The 23,980-nt window shown below is 42.3% G+C and overlaps 1 protein-coding gene across 2 annotated transcripts in view; it reads right to left on the reverse strand.

Annotated features, from left to right (window-relative positions):
• Adsl (adenylosuccinate lyase) overlaps positions 1-23,980 on the reverse strand; it is an 80,332-nt gene that overhangs the window by 2,047 nt on the left and 54,305 nt on the right. For both annotated transcript variants that reach the window (XM_076179448.1, XM_076179449.1), the window contains exons 8-9: positions 7,513-7,693; positions 4,740-4,916 (exon numbers count right to left, since the gene is read on the reverse strand). In XM_076179448.1, coding sequence (XP_076035563.1) covers positions 4,740-4,916; positions 7,513-7,693 — 358 coding nt within the window. The remainder of the gene's footprint in view (positions 1-4,739; positions 4,917-7,512; positions 7,694-23,980) is intronic.

A 23,980-nucleotide genomic window follows, 5' to 3' on the forward strand; every position in this document is an offset into this window, starting at 1 on the left:
AATTCTTAAAGTAATAAAAAGATGTTTTGGAGAGAAATTAAGAGAGGAAGAGGAGGCGAATCAAGTAGAGAAAAAAAGGTAAAAGGTGCAGATGGAGAGATGATAATGGAAGAGAAGGCAGTAAGAAGATGATGGGCAGAGCATTTTAGGGTGTTGTTAACCCCTTCCATTCGGTGCCGCCTACGTAGGCGGCATGAGGAGCAAGTGGATACACGAGGCTGCCATATCGGCGTCTTGATTATATTTATTGTAGTTGCCCCTGCATAATGACATACTATCTAAACTGTCTTCATGACATTTTCTATGGTTATCAAAATTCACGGGTGAAAGAGAGAACGATCGATATAAGCGGTGACTATTTTTTATGATGTGAGTATTATGACGAAACATCGTACGTCTGGCAGCTAATGCTGCCCGCGAAAGTTTTGGCCCGTGGTGAAGTGGTTAAATGTGGAGGATGGGGAGGGAAATGTAGTTACAGTGAGAAGCGCTAAGAAAATGTCAGTGATGAGTGAGGAAAATGGAGGAGAAATAAGGAAAGATGAGAGCAGGTAAGGCACCTGGTCTGGATGGATGTCATGCAAAATGTCTAAAAATAAAAGGAGGTACAGTGATTGTGGGCTGGTAAGCTTATTTAATGTTTAAGAGAGGGTAGAGTGCCAGAGGACTGTCTGTATAGTTCCACTTTACAAGTGAAAAGGGAACTAGTGTGAGTGGAGTAGTTTCAGAGGGATCAGTTTGTTAAGTGTAGTTGGGAGGGTCTTGATTGATAGGATTAGGGGAGGAACAGAGGGAGTAATTGGCGAGGAGCAGTGTGGGTTTAGGATAGGTAGGGGTTGCATAGATCAGATTTTTGTGATAAGACAGATATGTGAGAAAGCAATAGGAAAAGGTAAGGATATTTTTTGGGTTTTTATGGATGTGGAAATGGCTTATGACAGGGTAGACAGGAAGACTCTCTGGGAGGTATTGCAGATATATGGGATAGGAGGAAAGCTTTTAAGAGCAGTCAAGATTTTTTTTACAAGAGTAGTAGAGCTTGTGTTAGAATCAGAAATGGAGAGAGTAAGTGGTTCGAGGTAAAAGTGGGATTTCATCAGGGATGACATTTCTCCCTAATCCCTCTATGCACTCATTTAAATTCATCCCATCCTCCTTGTTCCACACACCATCTTTGCACACCTTGTGACTCCCTGTCTTCGTGTAGTAGTGATCTAGGAGGGGAACCACCTTGTGCGGTTCAAGTCATCAGCTCCTTGAACCATCCCATTATTCCTCCACTGCTAGTTCTACTCTATCCTTTACTCCCTCCCACTCCTCTCTCAGCTTCTTGTACTTCTCCTTTTCTTTCTCATATAAGCATTCAATTTAAGCACCTTCCTACCTTCTGTACTTTTCTTCTTTCTCCATCTATCCTCCACTCTCAACTTACTTTCCACCAAAAAATAATTTAAATTCCCCCACTCTCTCCCCTTAGAACATGTACATCCTTAACTCTTCCTATTATACTCCTAGTTACCACTATATAGTCCATTAACACTCTACTCTTCCATCCACCACCCTCTCCCATGAGTACTTATGCTTGACTTTCTTCCTAAACACTGTATTTGCTATCATCAACTCTCTAGACACATCTCCATCATCAACCCTCCAATACAATTTTTTCTAGGAACTCCACACTTCCCAACCACTCCGTCTATTGGTTAATTTCCTACCCTAGCATTAAGGTTTCCCAGTACCATTACATTGACATTTCTCCCTAATCCCTCTATGCACTCATTTAAATCCATCCAAAAGTGATACTATGGGCACCTAGTACAAAAAATAAATAAATAAATGAAAATAAATAAATAAAAGAGCAGTGACAAAAATGGCACCTACACTCTCAAATTTGACATACAAACAAAGGTTGGATAAATTACATCTATAAATACTGGAACAGGGAAGAGAAAGAGGCAATTTGTGGACTACAGAATTATGAAATGGATGGAAGTTCTTGATAGAAATAACTTATTAAAATGGGACACAAGAGAAACAAAAGGACATGAGAAGCTAAAGAAGGACAGTTACAGAAGAGATTTAAAAAAGAATAGGTTCTCACACAGAGTGACTGATGTCTGGAACAAACTAAATGGGGAAACAGTGAGTGCCAAAACAAACTAGATGCAGAGAGATACAAAAGTGGGTCACTACAAACATAGCTCTCGTCCCATAAAACATAACTAGGTACAACTAGGTAAATGCATCTCCCTTCCCAATTTCACCTTCATCCACATTAACCTTGAAGAAATCTCCTTCCACTCCACTACATGCTTAACTATCTCTTCACTTATTAGCATAGCCAGCCCTTCTCTCATTCTCTCTTCACTCCTGAGATCCTCCCAACTACACTCCCAAACTCAAACTCACCCCTCCCTTTCAACTTAGTTTCACTCAATGCCAACACATCCATCTTCTCACAAGCATACTGCCTATCTCTTCCATTTTACTCTCATCTGTACCATATCCGCCCACATTAAAAGACCCAAACCTAAGGGTACTGGTTGGAAAACTCCTAGACCCTGTTGTGATGCATGAGGTGGAATGGGTGGGGGTATGGGGGGTGAGGTAGTATGTGCGAGCAAAATTTGACACAGCCCGAAGGGATTTCTCCCCGTCTTCTCCTTTTATGCATGGGGGGACAGAGAGGGGGGGTCGTTGATTTAATGAAGCGGCCTTGCTGTGGATGTGCTGTGACTTGCGACACTGCTTCTGACCCAGGGCAGTGGACAAGGTGCAGGGATAACCCGTCATCCAGGAGGTGCTAAGATAAGAGGGAGGGTGGAGGGGTGTGGAGTGTATTCAGGGATGGAATGGGTGGGAATGATTTTATGCCTTTTCCTTTTTGGCTACCTCCCTAGTAAGGAGGAAAAAGCCTTGGTATATGTATGTATGTTTTTTGGAATGTCCCCTGTGGGGCTACAGAAAGAAGGATGCCTAGTCCTATCCATGTCCCATTTTTGTTGCCTCATATGACTCAAGAGGAAAGACTTGGTGGCACTATTCTTTTCCCACACCACAGGGTTAGGTGAAGAAAGGAAAATCATGTACTACAAATATATACATATATATAATCAGGACACTGACGCTGGCATCCTTGTGTACCCACTTGACACCTATGTAGGCGTCATCATACCGAAGTGGTTAACCCTTCTTGTACTGGGTGGGAGTCTTTATAATTAGAGTATTTACAACTTGGCTACTGCCAGACTATTTTAGTCATCCCCATTATTCCCCTTCAGTAGAAAATGGTTTAACCCATCTCACTTTTATAATGGGTTGTGCCTGTGTGGTTCCCTTTCACCACACTTTTATCATCTCTAAATGCCGTCTTTCTTTCATGCTTTCACTTTACATTTTCCCGTCACCACTGTCTTTGTTATGTATGATTAGTCACTCACTATTTTCATCTGTAGGAAGGCCCTGTACCTCTGATCATCTAACTTAGCCAAGTTCCACTTAATATTATGTATAGGACAGGGGAATTAAATGGAACTTAATTTTTCTTTCTTTTCCCAAATATTACTACACTTGGTTCTTTAAGTTACACCAAGGGACTCCCATCAAGAATCCTCAATTTAGGTCCTACATCAGTTCTGCAATGATGTCATGATTTCTTTAGTCCAATGATCTTTAATTTTAGATTTAAGAACCTCCCCTACAGACGTGATCTTACAATCATAAACAATTAAATATCCTCCACCCCTTCTCAAATCCAGAACAGCTGTTACAATCCTGCATGCAATACTGTTTACTCAAGTAATCTTGAATTCACTGCACACTGACATAGTTTACATATTATTACATCAGCATAAACATAAACATTATACAGCAATGAAATCGGGTCCCAGCAGCTGTTTGTAAACATAAGACAGAGAGTGAGCTTGTGCAACTCCTTCACCTACAAACTGTTGTTTACCAAACACCCAACTCATAAAAATTAAATTCTCACCACCTACCCCTCTACCTCATTTGTCTACCTATATCTACGAGCCTCTTACAACCTGTCCTTTTTTTATTCTGCATGCTGCCTGGCTTACTAATTTATTGTGTGTAACTGGCGGTTGTAGAAAGCTGAAACCATGTGAGGATGGGGCCTTTATTAGTACAATGTTTTACTTGTTAAAGCTTTATCCATGCACTCGATTAAGCTCTAATAAGCAGAACATTGTACTAATAAAGGCTCTGTCCTCACATGGCATTTCTTAAGTTTATTACTATCAATCAATAAGTTTATTACTATCCAATCAATAAATAGGGGGCTTACCCCACCTTATTAAAGGAGTTCCAAAGAGATGAAAAAAACATCTTGCCAGCAGCTTAAGAGGACGAAGAAGACAAAAAAAAAAAAAATAAATAAATAAATAAATAAAAAAAATAAAAAAAAAAATAAAAAAAAAAAAAAAGAGGGAGGAAGGAGTGAGGAAAAAGAGGAATGAAGAAGAAAGAGAGGGAGTAAGGAAAGAAGGGAGGGATTAGGGAAAGAAGAAGAGAGGGAGTAAGGTAAGCAGAAGAGAGGGAGTAAGGAAGAAGAAGAGAGGGAGTAAGGAAGAAGAAGAGAGGGAGTAAGAAAAGAAGAAGAAAGAAAGGGAGTAAGGAAATGAAGAAAGAGCAGGAGTAAGGAAAGAAGAAGAGAGAGAAACATTCTATATTTATGTGTGATTCAGAGCCACCCCAAAACCAAGTCTCGATATCCTCACCTGCTCAGGAGCTCTCCCAATGAAAGATGAAGGATCCAGAAGGGAAGTGATCTGACTGTGGATGGGGGCAAAGTAGGAGTGGTTCCTTATACGATCCACAAGATCATTGTCCAAGCCGTCCTGCTTCACACGATTCCCTGCAGCCTGACTCAGCACTCTTATCTCCTCATGACATTCCTGGGAATGGACAAAGCAACTTTATGCTTTAATACATTAAGTCCTTTGGTACATGGGTGCTGCCAAAGATGAATAGAAATATCAGAGAGGGAAAGAGACAGAAAATATATATATATGCAAAAGTAAGGCCTCCCCCCCTTAATACACAAATGTACTCTCCAATGGTCACCATAAGCTAATTTTACACCAGACAGAAGCCACAGTTCCTTTCTACCAACTTTTCATCCCTTAGAACTTACCATACCAAGGAAGTTATATACATAGATACACCAAAGGCTTTTTCCCCCTTACAAGGGAGGTAGCTAAAGTCAAAAGGCATAATTCAACTCCCACCTATTTCATTTGCACATGCTCCACTTCCATTCACTACCTCTCCCTCCCTTTTTCTTGGCTCTTCTTGGATGACAGATCATCCTTCCATCTTGCCCATTGCCCTGGGTCGGAGGCAATGCAGCAAGAAACAGCACATCCACAGCAAGGCCACTTCATTTAATCAGTGAACCTCCTCTCCATCCCCTCATACAGAAAAACAGAAGACTGGGAGAAATCCCTTTGGGCTGCATCAAAATATCAATCACACATAACTACTCCCTAACCTCCCCTCCCTTCTATGCATCACAGCATCATCCTTACACAACCATTCTCCACTCACCCCTATCTTCTGTCTTCTCCCTTCCTTCCTCAACAGATATCCCCCCCTCTTTCTCAACACTCCTTTTGCCTCATCCATCCATCCATCTCATCCTCAGTCACCCCCTCCTGTTCACTCCCAACACCTCTGCCTTCTACACTTCTTTTATTAATCTTTCTTCACTCATTAAATACATACATACATATACCAAGGCTTTTTCCCCCTTTCAAGGGAGGTAGCCAAAAAGAAAAAGGCATAAAATCATTCCCACCCATTCCATCCCTAAATAAACTCCACTCCCCTCCACCCACCCTCCCATCTTAGCACCTCCTGGATGATGGGTCATCTCTGCACCTTGTCCACTGCCCTCTCCATCCCCCCATACATAAAAGGAGAAGACAGGGAGAAATCCCTTCAAGCTGCGTCAAATTTTCCTCACCCCCCATCCCCCCACCCATTCCACCTCATGCATCACAACATCATCCATATACAACCATTCTCCATTCACCCGTCTTCTGTCCTATCCCGTCCTTCCTCAACAGACATTCCCCTCTTCCCCAAAGCCCCCTTCACCCATCTCATCCTAGGATGTCCCCTCATCTTCACTCCCTCCACATCTGCCTTCCATACCTCTTTTACTAGTCTTTCTTCACTCATTCTTTCCATGTGTCCAAACCATCCTAAAACTCTTTCATCAACCCTATCTCCCAACTCCCTTTCCACCCCTGTTCTCCCCCTCACCTCCTCATTTCTCACTCTGTCTAGCCTAGTAACTCCCATCATACTTCTCAGACACCTCATCTCAAACACATTCAAACTCCTTCTCTCTTCCTCTCTTATGTTCCATGTTTCTACCCCATACAGTGCTGTTGGCACAATCACTCCTTCATACAGTCTCCTCTTAGCATCCATTCCTAAATGTCTATTCCTCATTACACTTTTTAATCCACCAAGGGATTTACTCGCTTCTCTCAATCTACATTCTACCTCCACCTCCACTCCACCTTTTCCTGCCACATTTGCACCCAAGTATCTAAAACTATCCACTTTTTCCAGTCGCTCTCCCTTAATGCTCACTTCCAGTCTGCTGCCACTTTCACACCCCTAGTACATCTCATCACCTTACTTTTACCCACATTTATCTTCATCTTTCTTCTTTCACACACTCTCCCAAACTCTGTCACCAACTTCCTCAATCCCTCCTCTGATCCTGCTACAAGCACAATGTCGTCCACAAACAACAGCTGGCTCACCTCCCACTTTTCTCCATTTTCTTTAACCATCTCCAATCCCTGACCCACCACCCTTGCATTTACCTCTTGCACCACCCCATCTATGTACAAGTTGAACAGCCAGGGTGACATAACTCATCCCTGACGAAGTCCTACCTTTACCTCGAACCACTCACTCTCTCCATTTCTAATCCTGACACATGCTCTACTACTCTCATAAAAACTCTTGACAGCTCCTAGCTTTCCTCCTATCCCATATATCTGCAAAACTTCCCACAGTGCCTTCCTGTCTACCCTGTCTTAAGCCTTTTCCAGATCCATAAAAGCCCTCCCCCCCCAAAAAAAAAAAAAAAATCCTTCCCCTTTCCTATAGCTTTCTCACATATCTGTCTTACCACAAAGATCTGATCTACGCAACCTCTACCCATCCTAAATCCACACTGTTCCTCACCAACCACTCCCTCTGTTCCTCTCCCAATCCTCTCAATCAAGATCCTCCCATAAGCCTTCCCAACTACACTTAACAGGCTAATCCCTCTGAAACTATTACACTCACACTTGTCCCCTTTTCCCTTGTAAAGTGGAACTATACAGGCACTCCTCCAGTCTTCCAGCACTCTACCCCCTCTCCAGCAAACATTAAATAACCTCACCAGCCAGTCCACCATCACTTTACCTCCTTATACAAAATAAAAATACACTATGCTATCACTTCCTTTTTTCAGTAACTTACCTGTCTATTACCCCCTGCCTTTACCATAGCCATGATGATGTTCTCCATTGCCATAAAGGGAAGTTCCTGCATAATGTGTCGCTCGATGACCTTAGGGTAGACCACCAGGCCTTCTAGGATATTTTGTAAGGTCATTAAAATTCCATCTGCTGTCAGGAAAGACTCCCCTAGGCTTATGCGTCTGTTCAAAAAATAAAAGTTAAAGGGAGGTAGTCAAGACTTGGCTAAATCAACCTTGATAATAAAAAATAGTGAAGATGTAATCAAGGAAGAAATAAGAACATAAGAATGAAGGAGACTGTAAGAGACCATATGAACTACACTAGGTAGTTCCATGTCCATTACCACTTATCATTCCAATCCATAAAGTCATCTAACCTTTTAAAACAACCAATAGTTTCAGCACTCACTACATGGTTACTAAGTTCCACTTGTTTAACCACTGTTGGTAAACCAGATCTTGCCAATTTCCTTCTTAAATCTAAATTTCTGACTACAAATCCTGCCTTACTGTAATTATATGATGACATTGTCTGCATCACCCTTGTCATAGCCCTTGACCCATCTGAATACCTCTAGATCACCCTGCACTCTGCATCTTTCCAGAGAGCACAAGTTAAGGTGCCTTAGCCTGTCTTCATAAGGTAAATTTTTGAGTCCTTGTATCATTTTGGTCATCTCTTCAGTATGAAGAGGACATGATGTCAATGAAAGAAGTATATGGGAATGTGCAGAAATAATTTGTTGTTTCTATCTGAATGCATTAAGGATGTGTGACCCATATCTCTAATCAATCAATCAGTGAATCACTTTGGTTCTCCAATTCTCTTTTGCTAAACACTTGAAGCATAGGTAGAGAGATTGGGTGTTCATTTAGGAGTGCTTGTTTTGTGACCCAAGCACATATGTTGTAAGATGCATGTGAGGCTGGGGTAGTTGTACTTCTTTGTATATTCATTTTCAACTGCAGCTTGTATTCACTCTTTGACAAGAAATTTCTTGCCTTGTATCTAGAGTGTAGAGGAAAGGGAGGCTTTTTGGATACATTTAAATTAGTGTATAGAGGGATTATGGAGAAATGTCAATGTAGTGGTATTGGGAGACCTTAATGCTAGGGTAGGAAATTAACCAATAGACGGAGTGGTTGGTGAGGAGTTCCAGGAAAAAATTGTAGTGGAGAGTTGATGGTGGAGATGTATCTAGAGAGTTGATGATAGCAAATACAGTGTTTAGGAAGAAATTTAAGCATAAGTACACATGGGAGAGGGTGGTAGATAGAGCATTAATGGACTATATAGTGGTAACGAGGAGTAGGAAGAGTTAAGGATGCACATGTTCTAAGGGGAAACGAGTGGGGGGAACATCATCATTTCTTGGTGGAAGGTAAGTTGAGAATGGAGGATAGATGGAGAAAAAGGAAAAGGACAGAAGGTAGGGAAGTGCTTAGAGTGAATTGCTTAAATGAGAAAGAAAAGGAGAAGGAGTACAAAAAGCTGAGAGAAGAGTGGGAGGAAGTGAAGGATGGAGTAGAACTAGCAGTGGAGGAGGAATGGGATGGTTCAAGGAGTCATAAGGTAAGCAAAGATGGTGTGTGGAACAAGGAGGATGGGAGGAAATAGAAGGAAGAGTAGTGAGTGGAGAGATGAGGAAGCAAAGAAGGTTGTAGAAGAGAAGTGAGCTTTCACAGATTGGTTACAAAATAGGATGAGGGAATATGAGAGGTACAAAGAAAAGAGAAGAGAATTAAAGTATAAGATAAAGGAGACAAAGAGGAGAGCAGATGTGAAATGGGATAAGAGTATGACAAAATTTTGAAAGTAATAAAAAGATGTTTTGGAAAGAAATTAAGAGAGGAAGAGGAGGTGAATCAAGTAGAGAGGAAAAGGTAAAAGGTGCAGATAGAGAGATGATAAGGGAAGAGAAGGCAGTAAGAGAAAGATGGGCAGAGTATTTTAGAGAGTTGAAGAGAAGACAAGGGAGAGAAGGGGTGGCTATACTAGTAAGTGAAGAGATAAGTAAATGTGTAGTGGAGTGGAAGGAGGTTTCTTCAAGGTTAATGTGGATGAAGGTGAAATTGGGAAAGGAGATGTCGGTTTTTGTAATAGCATATGGGCCTGGTAGTGAGAAGAGTGTAGAAGGGAGGTTTTTTGGATAGATTTAAATGCATGCATAGAGGGATTAGGGAGAAATGTCAATGTAGTTGTATTGGGAGACCTTAATGCTAGGGTAGGAAATGAACCAAAAGACGGAGTGGTTGGGAAGTGTGGAGTACCAGGAAAGAATTGTAGTGGAGAATTGATGGTGGAGATGTGCCTAGAGAGTTGATGATAGCAAATACAGTGTTCAGGAAGAAAGTTAAGCATAAGTACACATGGGAGAGGGTGGTGAACAGAAGGTTGGTCGATTGAGCATTAATGGACTATGCAGTAGTAGATAGGAATATAATAGGAAGAGTTAAGGATGTACATGTTCTAAGGGGAGAGAGTGGGGGGATATCATTTTTTGGAGGAAGGTAAGTTGAGAGTGGAGGATAGATGGAGAAAGAGGAATTGGACAAAAGGCAGGGAGGTGCTTAGAATGGACTGCTTGAATGACAAAGAAAAGGAGAATGAGTACAAGAAGAAGCTGAGAGAGAAGTGGGAGTGAAGGATAGAGTAGAACTAGGAGTGGAGGAGGAATGGGATGGTTCAAGGAGGGAGTCACAAGGTGTGCAAAGATGGTGTGTGGTGGGATGAGGAAGTGGAGAAGGTTGTAGAAGAGAAGAAGCGAGCTTTCACAGATTGGTTACAAAATAGGATGAGGAAATCATATGTGAGATACAAACAAAAGAGAGGAGAAGTAAAGATAAGATAAAGGAGGCAAAGAGAAGAGTAGATGTGAAATGGGGTAAGAGTATGTCAGAAAAATTTGAAAGTAATAAAAAGATGTTTTGGAAAGAAATTACGAGTGGAAGAGGAGGTGAGTCAAGTAGAGAAGAAAAGGTAAAAGATGCAGATGGAGAGATGATAATGGAAGAGAAGGCAGTAAGGGGAAGATGGGCAGAGTATTTTAGGGAATTCCTAAATGTGAAGGAGGATAGGGAATGAAAGGTAGTTGCAATGGAAAGTGCTAAGAAAATGACCGTGATGAGTGAGGAAAATGGAGGAGAAATAAGGAAGGATGAAGTGAAGGCAGTTGTTAAGATGATGAGAGCAGGTAAGGGACCTGGTCTAGAAGAATGTCATGCAGAATGTCTGAAAAAAGGAGGTACAGTGATGGTGGATTGGCTGGTGAGGTTATCTAATGTCTGTTTAAGAGAGGGTAGAGTGCCAGAACAATGGAGGAGTGCCTGTATAGTTCCACTTTACAAGGGAAAAGGGGACAAGTGTGAGTGTAGTAGTTTCAGAGGGATTAGCTTGTTAAGTGTAGTTGGGAAGGCTTATGGGAGGGTCTTAATTGAGAGGATTAGGAGAGGAACAGAGAGAGTAATTGGTGAGGAACAGTGTGGGTTTAGGACAGGTAGAGGTTGCATAGATCAGATTTTTGTGGTAAGACAGATATGTGAGAAAGCTATAGGAAAAGGTAAGGATGTTTTTTGGGCTTTTATGGATTTGGAAAAGGCTTACAACAGGGTAGACAGAAAGGCAAAGTGGGAGGTTTTGCAGATATACAGGATAGGAGGAAAGCTTTTAGGAGCTGTCAAGAGTTTTTACGAGAGTAGTAGAGCATGTGTCAGGATTAGAAATGGAGAGAACGAGTGGTTTGAGGTAAAGGTGGGACTTTGTCAGGGATGAGTTATGTCACCCTGGCTGTTCAATTTATACAGGGATGGAGTGGTGTGAGAGGTAAATGCAAGGGTAGTGGGTCAGGAGTTGGAAATGGTTAAAGAAAATGGAGAAAAGTGGGAGATAAGCCAGTTGTTGTTTGCAGATGACACTGCACTTGTGGCAGAATCAGAGGAGGGATTGAGAAAGTTAGTGACAGAGTTTAGGAGAGTGTGTGAAAGATGGAAGTTGAAGATAAATGTGGGTAAAAGGTACCCCGTCTGGGGTATTGGCTGCTTGTTATTGTGGCAAAGTAGCATGCAGTCGATACTTTAGGGTCTATATGGGGCGCCCCTACGGACCAGAGCCACACATCATTTTGTCTATGATAGAAGAAATTCTGTTCATAGAGAAATGATGACACTTTTATACTACGACTGTCCCTCCGTTATGCTGTCCCCCAACCCCTTGTTGCTGTCCTGTACCATTTCTCTGAGTGTTCTCTTTCTGTGATGGGGGAATTCCCTGTGGTGGGGGAAAAGAATACTGCCACCAAGTTTCCCACTTGGATCGTAAGAGGCGAGAAGAAAGGGACGGGGAGAGGGACTAGGCATCCTTCTCCCTGTAGCCCCAAGGGGCAGATTCCTAAAATGAAAAGGAAAGGCATAAGGGGTGCTGGAGGGCCTCGGGCCAGCACCCTAAGGTTTGGGTCTTTTAATGTGCGTGGATGTGGTACAGATGAGAGTAAAAGGGAAGAGATAGGTAGTATGTTTGTGAGAAGAAAGTTGGATGTGTTGGCTTTGAGTGAAACTAAGTTGAAAGGGAAGGGCGAGTGTAAGTTTGGGAGTGTAAGTGGGAGGTTATCAGGAGTGAAGAGAGGGCGAGGGAGGGAAGGGGTGGCTATTCTAGTAAGTGAGGAGATAGGTAAAGGGGTAGTGGAGTGGAAGGAGGTTTCCTCAAGGATAATGTGGATGAAGGTGAAACTGGGAAAGGAGATGTGGGTCTTTGTAAGTGCATATGGGCCGGGCAGTGAGAAGAGCATGGAAGAAAGGGAGGCCTTTTGGATAGATTTAAATGAGTGCATAGAGGGTTTAGGAAGAAATGTCAATGTAATAGTATTGGGAGACCATAATGCTAGGGTGGGAAATGGTCCAATCGATGGAGTGGTTGGGAAGTGTGGAGTTCCAGGAAAGAATCGTAGTGGAGAGTTGATGGTGGAAATGTGTCTAGAAAGAGAGTTGATGATAGCAAATACAGTGTTTCGGAAGAAAGTCAAGCATAAGTACACATGGGAGAGGGTGGTGGAGGGAAGGGTGGTAGATAGAGCGCTAATGGATTATGTAGTGGTAAATAGGATTATGATAGGAAGAGTTAAGGATGTACATGTGCGAAGGGGAGAGGGTGGGGGAATATCAGATAATTTTTTGGTGGAAGGTAAGCTGAGAGTGGAGGATAGATGGAGAAGGAGGAAAGGGACAAAAGGTAGGGAGGTTCTTAGAGTGAACTCCTTGAATGAAAAGGAAAAGGAGAAGGAGTACGAAAAGAAGCTGAAGGAGGAGTGGGAGGGAGTAAAGGATAGAACAGAGATGGGTGTGGAGGAGGAATGGGGATGGTTCAAGGAGGGAGTCTTAAAGTGTGCAAGGATGGTGTGTGGAACAAGAAGGACAGGGGGAAATAGAAGAAAGGGTAGTGAATGGTGGGATGAGGAAACAAAGAAGGTTGTAGAAGAGAAGAATCGAGCATTCACAGATTGGTTACAAAAGAGGACAGGGGAGTCATATGAGACGTACAAAGAAAAGAAAAGAGAAGTAAAGCAAAAGGTAAAGGAGGCAAAGAGGAGAGCAGATGTGAAATGGGGTAGGAGTATGACAAAAAATTTTGAAAGTAATAAAAAGATGTTTTGGAAAGAAATTAAGAGAGGAAGAGGAGGCGAATCAAGTAGGGAAGAAAAGGTAAAAGGTACAGATGGAGAGATGATAATGGAAGAGATGGCAGTGAGGGAAAGATGGGCAGAATATTTTAGGGAGTTGCTGAATGTGAAGGAGGATAGGGAAGGAAAGATAGCTGCAGTGGGAAATGCGAAGAAAATGAGAGTGATGAGTGAGGAGAATGGAGGAGAAATAAGGAAGGATGAGGTGAAGGCAGTTGTAAAGATGATGAAAGCAGGTAAGGCACCTGGTCTGGATGGATGTCATGCAGAATGTCTGAAAAAGGGAGGTTCAGTGATGGTGGACTGGTTGGTGAGGTTATTTAATGTTTGCTGGAGAGAGGGTAGAGTACCGGAGGACTGGAGTAGTGCCTGTATAGTTCCACTTTACAAGGGAAAAGGGGACAAGTGTGAATGTAGTAGTTTCAGAGGGATTAGCCTGTTGAGTGTAGTAAGGAAGGCTTATGGGAGGATCTTAATTGAGAGGATTAGGAGAGGAACAGAAGGAGTAATTGGTGAGGAACAGTGTGGATTTAGGACGGGTAGAGGTTGTGTAGATCAGATCTTTGTGGTAAGACAGATATGTGAGAAAGCTATAGGAAAGGGGAAGGATGTTTTTTGGGCTTTTATGGATCTGGAAAAGGCTTATGATAGGGTAGACAGGAAGGCACTGTGGGAGGTTATGCAGATTTATGGGATAGGAGGAAAGCTTTTGGGAGCTGTCAAGAGTTTTTATGAGAGTAGTAGAGCATGTGTTAGGATTAGAAATGGAGAGAGTGAGTGGTTTGAAGTAAAGGTGGGACTTCGTCAAGGATGCGTTATGTCGCCCTGGCTGTTCAACTTATACATGGATGGGGTGGTGCGAGAGGTGAATGCTAGGGTAGTGAGTCAGAGATTGGAGATGGTTAAAGAAAATGGAGAAAAGTGGGAGGTGAGCCAGCTGTTGTTTGCGGACGACACTGCGCTTGTGGCAGGGTCAGAAGAGGGATTGAGGAAGCTGGTGGCAGAGTTTGGGAGAGTATGTGATAGAAGAAAGCTAAAGATAAATGTGGGTAAAAGTAAGGTGATGAGATGTACAAGGGGTGAAAGTGGCAGTAGACTGGAAGTGAACATTAAGGGAGAGCGACTGGAGGAAGTGGATAGTTTTAGATACTTGGGTGCAAGTGTAGCAGGAAAAGGTGGAGTGAAGGTGGAGGTAGAATGTAGATTGAGAGAAGCGAGTAAATGCCTTGGTGGTTTAAAGAGTGTAATGAGGAATAGACATTTGGGAATGGATGCGAAGAGGAGACTGTATGAAGGAGTGATTGTGCCAGCAGCACTGTATGGGGTAGAAACGTGGAACATAAGAGAAGAAGAGAGAAGGAGTTTGAATGTGTTTGAGATGAGGTGTCTGAGAAGTATGGTGGGGGTTACTAGGCTAGATAGAGTGAGAAATGAGGAGGTGAGGAGGAGAACAGGGGTGAAAAAGGATTTGGGAGATAGGGTTGATGAAAGAATATTAGGATGGTTTGGACACATGGAAAGAATGAGTGAAGAAAGACTAGTAAAAGAGGTATGGAAGGCAGATGTGGAGGGAGTGAACATGAGGGGACGTCCTAGGATGAGGTGGATGGATGGGGTGAAGGGGGCTTTGGGGAAGAGGGGAATGTCTGTTGAGGAAGGAAGGGAGAGGACGGAAGACAGAGGTGAGTGGAGAATGGTTGTATATGGATGATGTTGTGACTGCATGAGGAGAAATGGGCGGAGGGGTGGGGTAGTATGTGTGAGTAAATTTTGACGCAGCCCGAAGGGATTTCTCCCCGTCCTCGCCTTACATGCAAAGGGGGACGGAGAGGGGGGGTCGCCGATTAAATGAAGCGGCCTTGCTGTGGATGTACTGTGTCTTGCGACACTGCTTCTGACCCAGGGCGGTGGGCAGGGTGCAGGGATGACCCGTCATCCAGGAGGTGCTCAGATGAGAGGAAGGGTGGGAGGGGTGTGGAGTGTATTTGGGGATGTAATGGGTGGGAGTGTTTTTGTGCCTTTCCCTTTTTGGCTACCTCCCTTGGAAGGGGGAAAAAGCCTTGGTATATGTATGTATGTATGTAAAAGGTGATGAGATGTACAAGGGGTGAAAGTGGCAGTAGACTGGAAGTGAGTATTAAGGGAGAGAGATTGGACAAAGTGGATAGTTTTAGATACTTGAGTCCGAACGTAGCAGGAAAGGGAGTGGAAGTGGAGGTAGAATGTAGATTGAAAGAAGCTGGTAAGTGCCTTGATGGATTAAAAAGTATAATGAGAAATAGACATTTGAGAATGGATGCTAAGAGGAGATTATATGAAGGAGTAATTGTGCTGACAGCACTTTATGGGGCAGAAACATGGAACATAAGAGAGGAAGAGAGGAATTTGAACGTGTTTTTGAGATGAGGTCTCTGAGATGTATGATAGGGGTTACTAGGCTGGATAGAGTGAAAAATGAGGAGGTAAGGAGGAGAACAGGGGTGGAAAGGGAGTTGGGAGATAGGGTGGATGAAAGAGTATTTGGGTGGTTTGGACACATGGAGAGAATGAGTGAAGAAAGACTAGTAAAAGAGGTGTGGAAGGCAGATGTGGAAGGGGTGAACATGAGGGGGCAACCTAGGATGAGATGGATGGATGGAGTAAAAGGGGCTTTGGGGAAGAGGGGAATGTCTGTTGAGGAAGGACGGGAGAGGATAAAATACCAGAAGACGGGTGAATGGCAAATGGTTGTATATGGATGATGTGATCCATGAGGTGGAATGGGTGGGGGTTGGGAGGAGAGGGAGTATGAGAAAAATTTTGATGCAACCCAAAGGGATTTCTCCCTGTCTTCTCCTTTTCTGCATGAGGGGATGGAGAGGGGGGTTGCCATTTTATTGAAGCGGCCTCGCTGTGGATGTGCTGTGTCTTGTGACACTGCTTCTGACCCAGGGCAATGGACGAGATACAGGGATGACGCATCATCCAGGAGGTGCCAAGATAAGAGGGAGGGAAGAGGGTGGAAAGGGGTGGAGTGTGTTTTTTTTTTAATTTGGGAGTGAAGTATCACTCCCAAGGCTTTGTTTGAGCCCATGTGACACTGGAGTATGATAGGGATGGATTGGGTGGGAGTGGTTTTTATGCCTTTGTTTTTTGGCTACCTCAAATGTACATACATATACCAAAGGCTTTTTCCCCCAACACGGGGGGGGTAGCCAAAAAGAAAAAGGCATAGAACCACTCCCACCCATTCCACTTCCTATATATTCCACTCCCCTCCACCCTCCCTCTCATCTTGGCACCTCCTTGTGACGGGACATCCCTGTATCCCGTCCACTGCCCTGGGTCAGAGACAGTGTCACAAGACACAGCACATCCACAGGAAGGCCGCTTCATAAATTTGGCGACCCCCTCTCCGTCCCCCCATGCAGAAAAGGAGAAGATGGGGAAAAATCCCTTTGGGCTGCATCAAATTTTTTCTCTTACATACTTCCTCCCCCCACCATCCCCCACCCACTCCCCATCATGCATCACAGCATCATCTATACACAACCCCTTTCCATTCACCCCTATCTTCTGTCCTCTCACCTCAAATGTAAGGGGGAAAAAAAGCCTTTGGTATACGTATGTATGATAATTGTGAAGGAGGATAGGGAGGGAGAGGTAGTTGCAGTGGGAAGTGCTAAGAAAATGACCATGATGAGTGAGGAAAATGGAGGAGAAATAAGGGAAGATGAAATGAAGGCAGTTGTTAACCCCTTCCATACGGTGCCGCACACGTAGGCATCATGAGGAGCAAGTGGATTCACGACGCTGCCATATCGGCGTCTCAATTATATTTATTGTAGTTGCCCGTGTTTTTACATTCTTCCTAATCTGCTCTTAATCCCATTCTCTGTGGTTTTCAAAATTCACGAGTGAAAAAGAGAACAATCAATATAAGCCGTGACTATATTTTATGATGCGAGTATTATTACGACACGTCATACGGCTGGCATTGGCTGCTGCCCGCGAGATTTAAGTCCTGTAGTGAAGTGGTTAAGATGATGAGACCAGGTAAGGCACCTGGAGGGATGGATGTCATGCAGAATGTCTGAAAAAAGGAGGTAAAGTTATGGTGGACTGCCTGGTGAGGTTATTTAATGTTTGCTTAACCTCTTCACTCCTCTTCATCTCGTGGGCAGCATTATCTGCCAGACGTACGATGTGTTGTAATAATACTCGCATCATAAAATATAATCACCGCTTATATCGATCGTTCTCTCTTTCACCCGTGAATTTTGATAACCAAAGAAAATGTGATGAAGACAGTTTAGAGAGTATGTCATTATGCAGGGGCAACTACAATAAATATAATCAAGACGCCGATATGGCAGCCCCGTATATCCACTTGCTCCTCATGCCGCCTACGTATGTGGCACCGTATGGAAGTGGTTAAGAGAGGGTAGAGTGCCAGAGGACTGAAGGTACCTGTATAGTTCCACTTCACAAAGGGAAAGGGGAGAAGTGCAAGTGTAGTAGTTTCAGAGGGATTAGCTTGTTAAGTGTAGTTGGGAAGGCTTATGGGAAGGTCTTAATTGAGAGGATTAGGAGAGGAACAGAGGGAGTAATTGGTGAGGAACAGTGTGGGTTTAGGACAGGTAATGGTTGCATAGATCAGATTTTTATGGCAAAACAGATATGTGAGAAAGCTATAGGAAAAGGTAAGATTGTTTTTTTTTTAGCTTTTATAGATTTGGAAAAGGCTTATGACAGGATAGAGAGGAAGGCACTGTAGGAGGTACTACAGATACACAAGATAGGACGAAAGCTGTTAAGAGCAGTCAAGAGTTTTTATGAGAGTAGTAGAGCATGTGTTAGTACTAGAAATGGAGATAATGAGTGGTCTGAGGTAAAAATGGGACTTCATCAGGGATGTATTATGCCACCTTGGCTATTCAATTTATACATGGATGGGGTGGTGCGAGAGGTAAATGCAAGGGTAGTGGGTCAGGGAGGTAAGCCAGCTGTTGCTTGCTGATGACACTGCACTTGTGGGAGGTTCAGAGGAGGGACTGAGGAAGTTAGTGACAGTTTGGGAAGGTGAGTGAAAGAAGGAAGTTGAAGATAAATGTGGGTAAAAGTAAGGTGATGAGATGTACAAGGGGAGAAAGTGGCAGCAGGCTGGAAGTGAGTATTAAGGGAGAAAGACTGGAGGAAGTGGATAGTTTTAGATATTTGGGTGCAAATGTGGCAGGAAAGGGAGGAATGGAGGTAGAATGTAGATTGAGAGATGCAAGTACCGTATATACTCGTCTATAGGTCAATCTCGTGTAAAGGTTGACACCCCATTTTTTGCCAAAAAATCTGGAATTTTCCATATACCTCACGTACAGGTTAAGTGGGTTATTTTTGTTTTGGTGCTGTACACATTCTACTGTCTTAATGCTTTGAAGTGGCATGGCTTGCCTGGTATAGCAATTGATTATTATGGTTTTTTCACTTCATTAATTCTGATGTATTTTGGTTTATGTTTTTTTCAAGTTCACTGATTTTAATATTTAACAAGTTTCACTGAGGTTGCCATTTCAGCGGAGTGAAAAATTTGAACAGATTACCAAGTACACGCTCCTCAACTTACGTTTTAGTTACGTTCCAAACGGCCGAACATAACGTGAAAATGAACCTAAGTTGTTACTGTACGTTCCAGTAATGTATGACCGTTCATACTGTACTATACATCCATAAATTCTATTACCGTATCTTATAAAACACCCCTAAACCATTAATTGTAAACATAACATTGTAAAATAATAACATTAATTTCAAATAAATTAAATTCAAGCAACAAAGTGAGATGGTGGAGGAGGAGGAGGAGGCAAGGCACGTTCAGTCTGTCGTTTGCGCCATGTAAACAATGGACGCAGCATCATGCGTAAGTATTGTTTGAACGTCTCATATTACTGACAGTGCGCTAAACTAAAAAATTCACTCAAATTTTTTGTTTTTTGTTTACAATTTTTTTTTTTACAGTCAGTTCAAACGTAAAATTTAAAAAACGTAAAACAAATGAACGTAAGTAGAGGAGCGTCTGTAATGTATGGTATACGGAATAAACTGACTAGGCGTGTTTTGTTAGAAACAATTTTAACCAACAGTGTCTCAGAGTAGTCTTGTAATCTCAACTGTGCGGATGATCCGGCTAATGATAATGTGGAGGAGGAAGATGATATTGATATTCCTATGGCTGATGAAGTTGATCCGTATGACAATACTCTACACAGAAATGAGTGGGAGGAGCTGTTTGGTGGTGAAGATGATGACAGCAAGGAAAATGATTTTGGTGGATTTTAGTTAAAATATTTAGGATTATACCATGTGTCACTGTAACAGCAACAAGTTGGTAGTACTGAACAGTTTGTTTTCATGATGGTGAGATCCATGCATTGTTTTGGTAATGGTAACAATAATATATACCATATAGAAAGCTAAATTTGGGTAAATTTTTAGTTTTGACCATGGCGCAATATAGCAATAAAAAATTAATTATTAATTTTGTAAATTATAATGTATCAACGTAATATGCAATTTTGTGAGCGGATAAAAAAGGTGCTAAAACAAATTTCGTAAGTAACGAAGTCGTGTCAGACAAATGGTACGCCATGTTTGTTATGATGGATGCCGACGTCAAAGAAATGAAAGGATGATAAATTCATCTAACCTAAACTAACCTAACTTGTGTTTAATAAATCATTACCTACAAATTAAATGTCATCCGGCTCGTCCTCATTGTCGTCGTCGTGAGAGACGTTGGCGGGCTTTTCAACCACCTTCTCAGCTTGTGGAGTATACAAAGTTCTTGCAGCTTGAAGGAATGCATGTATCTCTGCTCCATAACATTCCTTCAAGAAAATGTACCTAGCGAGGTACTGTCGGCAGTACCGAGGCCATCAATTGACAGACGACAAGATGGCGTCCCGATCCTATGCTACTGACTTCGTTCATTAGCATATTTGCTTGTAGCAAGGTATTCTTTAAATCACTTCCGCCCACAAAACTGCATATTACGTTGATACATTTTAATTTACAAAATTAATAATCAATTTTCTATTGCTATATTGCACCCATGGTCGGAACTAAAAAAATACCTCGATTTGAGAATACAGGTAAACGTCGACTTACGATGGCATTAGGTTTCGATAGAGCCATCGTAAGACGATCTCATCGTAAGTCGATCCCCACTCTGTTCCGTGGTCACTGTACCTAGCCTACCTGTACATTAACCACCAGAGATACTGAATATAGCCTATTAAACATGTACAGTAGTTTATTTAATTATTTTTATCCTTTTTACCATATTCAAACACTATAATATGTATTTTCAGTACGTAACTTAAATCTCGCGGGCAGCAGCCAATGCCAGCCGTACGACGTGACGTAATAATACTCGCATCATAAAATATAGTCACCGATTATATCGATCGTTCTCTCTTTCACCCGCGAATTTTGAAAACCACAGAGAATGAATCATTTGAGAGAATGTAAAAACACAGGGGTGACTACAATAAATATAATCAAGACGCCGATATGGCAGCGTCGCGAATCCACTTGCTCCTCATGACGCATACGTGTGCGGCACCGTATGGAAGGGGTTAAATTATCATATCGTCGTCGTCGTCGTCGTCATCGTAAAGTCGAACAATCGTAAGTCGCGGCCATCGTAAGTCGACGTTTACCTGTATCACAGCATTTTATTATTTTTTAAACAACTATGGGTACTATAATAGTATACAGGTAAACGTCGACTTACGATGGCCGCGACTTACGATTGTTCGACTTTACGATGACGACGACGACGATATGATAATTTAACCCCTTCCATACGGTGCCGCACACGTAGGCGTCATGAGGAGCAAGTGGATTCGCGACGCTGCCATATCGGCGTCTTGATTATATTTATTGTAGTCGCCCCTGTGTTTTTACATTCTCTCAAATGTGCCCTAAATCCCATTCTCTGTGGTTTTCAAAATTCGCGGGTGAAAGAGAGAACGATCGATATAAGCGGTGACTATATTTTATGATGCGAGTATTATTACGTCACGTCGTACGGCTGGCATTGGCTGCTGCCCGCGAGATTTAAGTTCCGTACTGAAAATACATATTATAGTGTTTGAATATGGTAAAAAGGATAAAAATAATTAAATAAACTACTGTACATGTTTAATAGGCTATATTCAGTATCTCTGGTGGTTAATATACAGGTAGGCTAGGTACAGTGACCACGGAACAGTGATACACAAATTGGGGATCGACTTACGATGAAATCGTCTTACGATGGCTCTATCGAAACCTAATGCCATCGTAAGTCGACGTTTACCTGTACATGATATAATAAGCTCACCTGTGCTAAGAATTTTAACAAACAGGTAAAACCACAGTATTGGGTTACCGTATCTAGAAGGAATTTCACATGTTTTGGTACGTACCGTGTATTTTATGTCCCCATTGTTTACTGGTAGTAACTAGTAGGTAAATACTGTATTTTGATTTCTGAACCTAAAGAAAAGGTAAGAGTTCTTCCTAGCCTTTCTTGTCATGTCTGGATTTCAACCTAACAAGATTATTACTTGAGTATAGGTCGACTCCTAGGTTTTGACCTAAAAAAAAATTCCCTAAGATTTCAACCTATAGACGAGTATATACGGTATATGCCTCGGTGGATTAAAAAGTGTAATGAGAAATAGACATTTAGGAATGGATGCTAAGAGGAGGTTGTATGAAGAAGTGATTGTGCCAACAGCACTGTACAGAATGGAACCATGAAACATAAGAAAGGAAGAGAGGAGGAATTTGAATGTGTTTGAGATGAGGTCCCTGAGAAGTATGATGGGCTGGATAGTGTGACAAATGAAGATGTGAGGAGGAGAACAGGGAGAGGGAGTTGGGAGATAGGGTTGATGAAAGAGTATTGGGATGGTTTGGACACATAGAAAGAAATAGTGAAGACTAGTTACAGAGGTGTGGAAGACAGAGGTGGAAGGAGTGAACATGAAGGGGTGACCTAGGATGAAGTGGATGGATGGGGTAAAAGGGGCATTGAGAAAGAGGGGAATGTCTGTTGAGGAAGGACAGGAGAGGACAGAAGATAGGGGTAAATGGAGAATGGTTGTGTATGGATGATGCTGTGATGCATGATGGGGAGTGGGTGGGGGTGAGGGAGTATGTGTGAGAAATAAATTGACGCTGCCCGAAGGTATTTCTACCAATCTTCTTTTCTGCATGAGGGGGGTGGAAAGGGGAGGGGGGTGCTGTTTAATGAAGCTGCCTTGCTATGGACGTACTGTGTTTTGCGACACTGCTTCTGACCTAGGGCAACGGGCAAGATGCAGAGATAACCTGTCATCCAGGAGGTGCCAAGATAAGAGGGAGGGAAGAGGGTGGAGGGAAGAGGGTGGAGGGGAGTGGGCTATGTTAGGGATGGAATGGGTGGGAGTGGATTTTATGCCTTTGTTTTTTGGGTACCTCCTTTGTAAGGGAGAAAAAGCCTTTGGTATATGTATCTATATTGTTTAATTACACTTACCGGCAAATCTGCTCAATTACCACTTCGCAAATTCACATATATCTTAGCTCGCTTCTTCATAAACTTCTGCCTGGCCAGGTCTTGTATTTTTCTTGAAATTTATTATAATGTCACAAGTTCACACTATCTCTTTCTGCTTCCAATCCTTGCTCATTCATAACTCCCTCGTTTCCCGTTTTCAGTGTTGCCAATTTGCTTATTCGCCAATTCATAAGCGATTCACTTCGTGTCATCAACATTCGTACGTCTCAATACGTTTTGACTCCAATATTTATTTTCATTTCATTACCCTTTTTCCTCCATAATACATATCACAAATATGCATATTTTTACTTATAATCTTAACACATGCCCCTACCCTCTCTCTCTCTCTTTTTTTTCATATATAATAAAAACATTTCCAATCTTATTGTATCATTTTTGGTTCGCTGATCTCCTTCCTCAGCAATACCAATGATGCACCTTTCTTAGTTAGGCAGCCTGCCACTGCCAACTGTTTTGTGGTTTTTACCCACTTCACCAATTCAATTTCCCCTCTATCCATCATGTCTCACAGAACTACCAAATTGATTCTCAGACTTCTGTCTCCCCAGAGTGTAGTGGATTTTAAACTATCAACCAAGGACTTGTTATCAACAATGCATGTCACAGGGATATCATGTTGGGTGCCTAAAATAGTCTTCAGCAATCCCACTAAATAGATTCCATTTTCTGCGGCATCAATCAAACTTAGAGTCTCTGCCGCCAAGGTGGACTTCATCACTCTTCTCACCTTTTTTGATTTCCAGGCGATGGGACAACTATTACCATCACGATCTCTCATAAATATGTGTCCACCTTGAGACCCATGATCTGTCAAATTTGCAAATGTTGCATCACTGTAGCAGAGATTAACATCCAGATTAACCTTACCAAACCAGAGTGCCACAGGATTATCTTTCACCTTCTTTATTACTTTGTTCGCATTTATGACATCACCGACGCATGTATGATTAAAAGCCATGTTTAACTCACATCATATGCCACATCTGGTCTTGTCCGAGTTGCTAACCAGTTAATTTGACCCACAAGGGCTCTATATTTAGTTTTTTCTTTCTCATTCACTTCATCACCTTTTCTATTCATGTGTGCCTTGGATATATTTACTTCTTGAATCCCATGGTTTATGTAGTTATCCTGGTTAACTTTGATACCATTATCTTCCTGGTTTATTTCTGTACCCAAGTAACAGAAACATTTATGTTCCTCTGTACC

Source organism: Oratosquilla oratoria, chromosome 42 (assembly GCF_046742065.1).
Source record: "Oratosquilla oratoria isolate Oo_2021 chromosome 42, ASM4674206v1, whole genome shotgun sequence".
Classification (NCBI taxonomy): Eukaryota; Metazoa; Arthropoda; class Malacostraca; order Stomatopoda; family Squillidae; genus Oratosquilla; species Oratosquilla oratoria.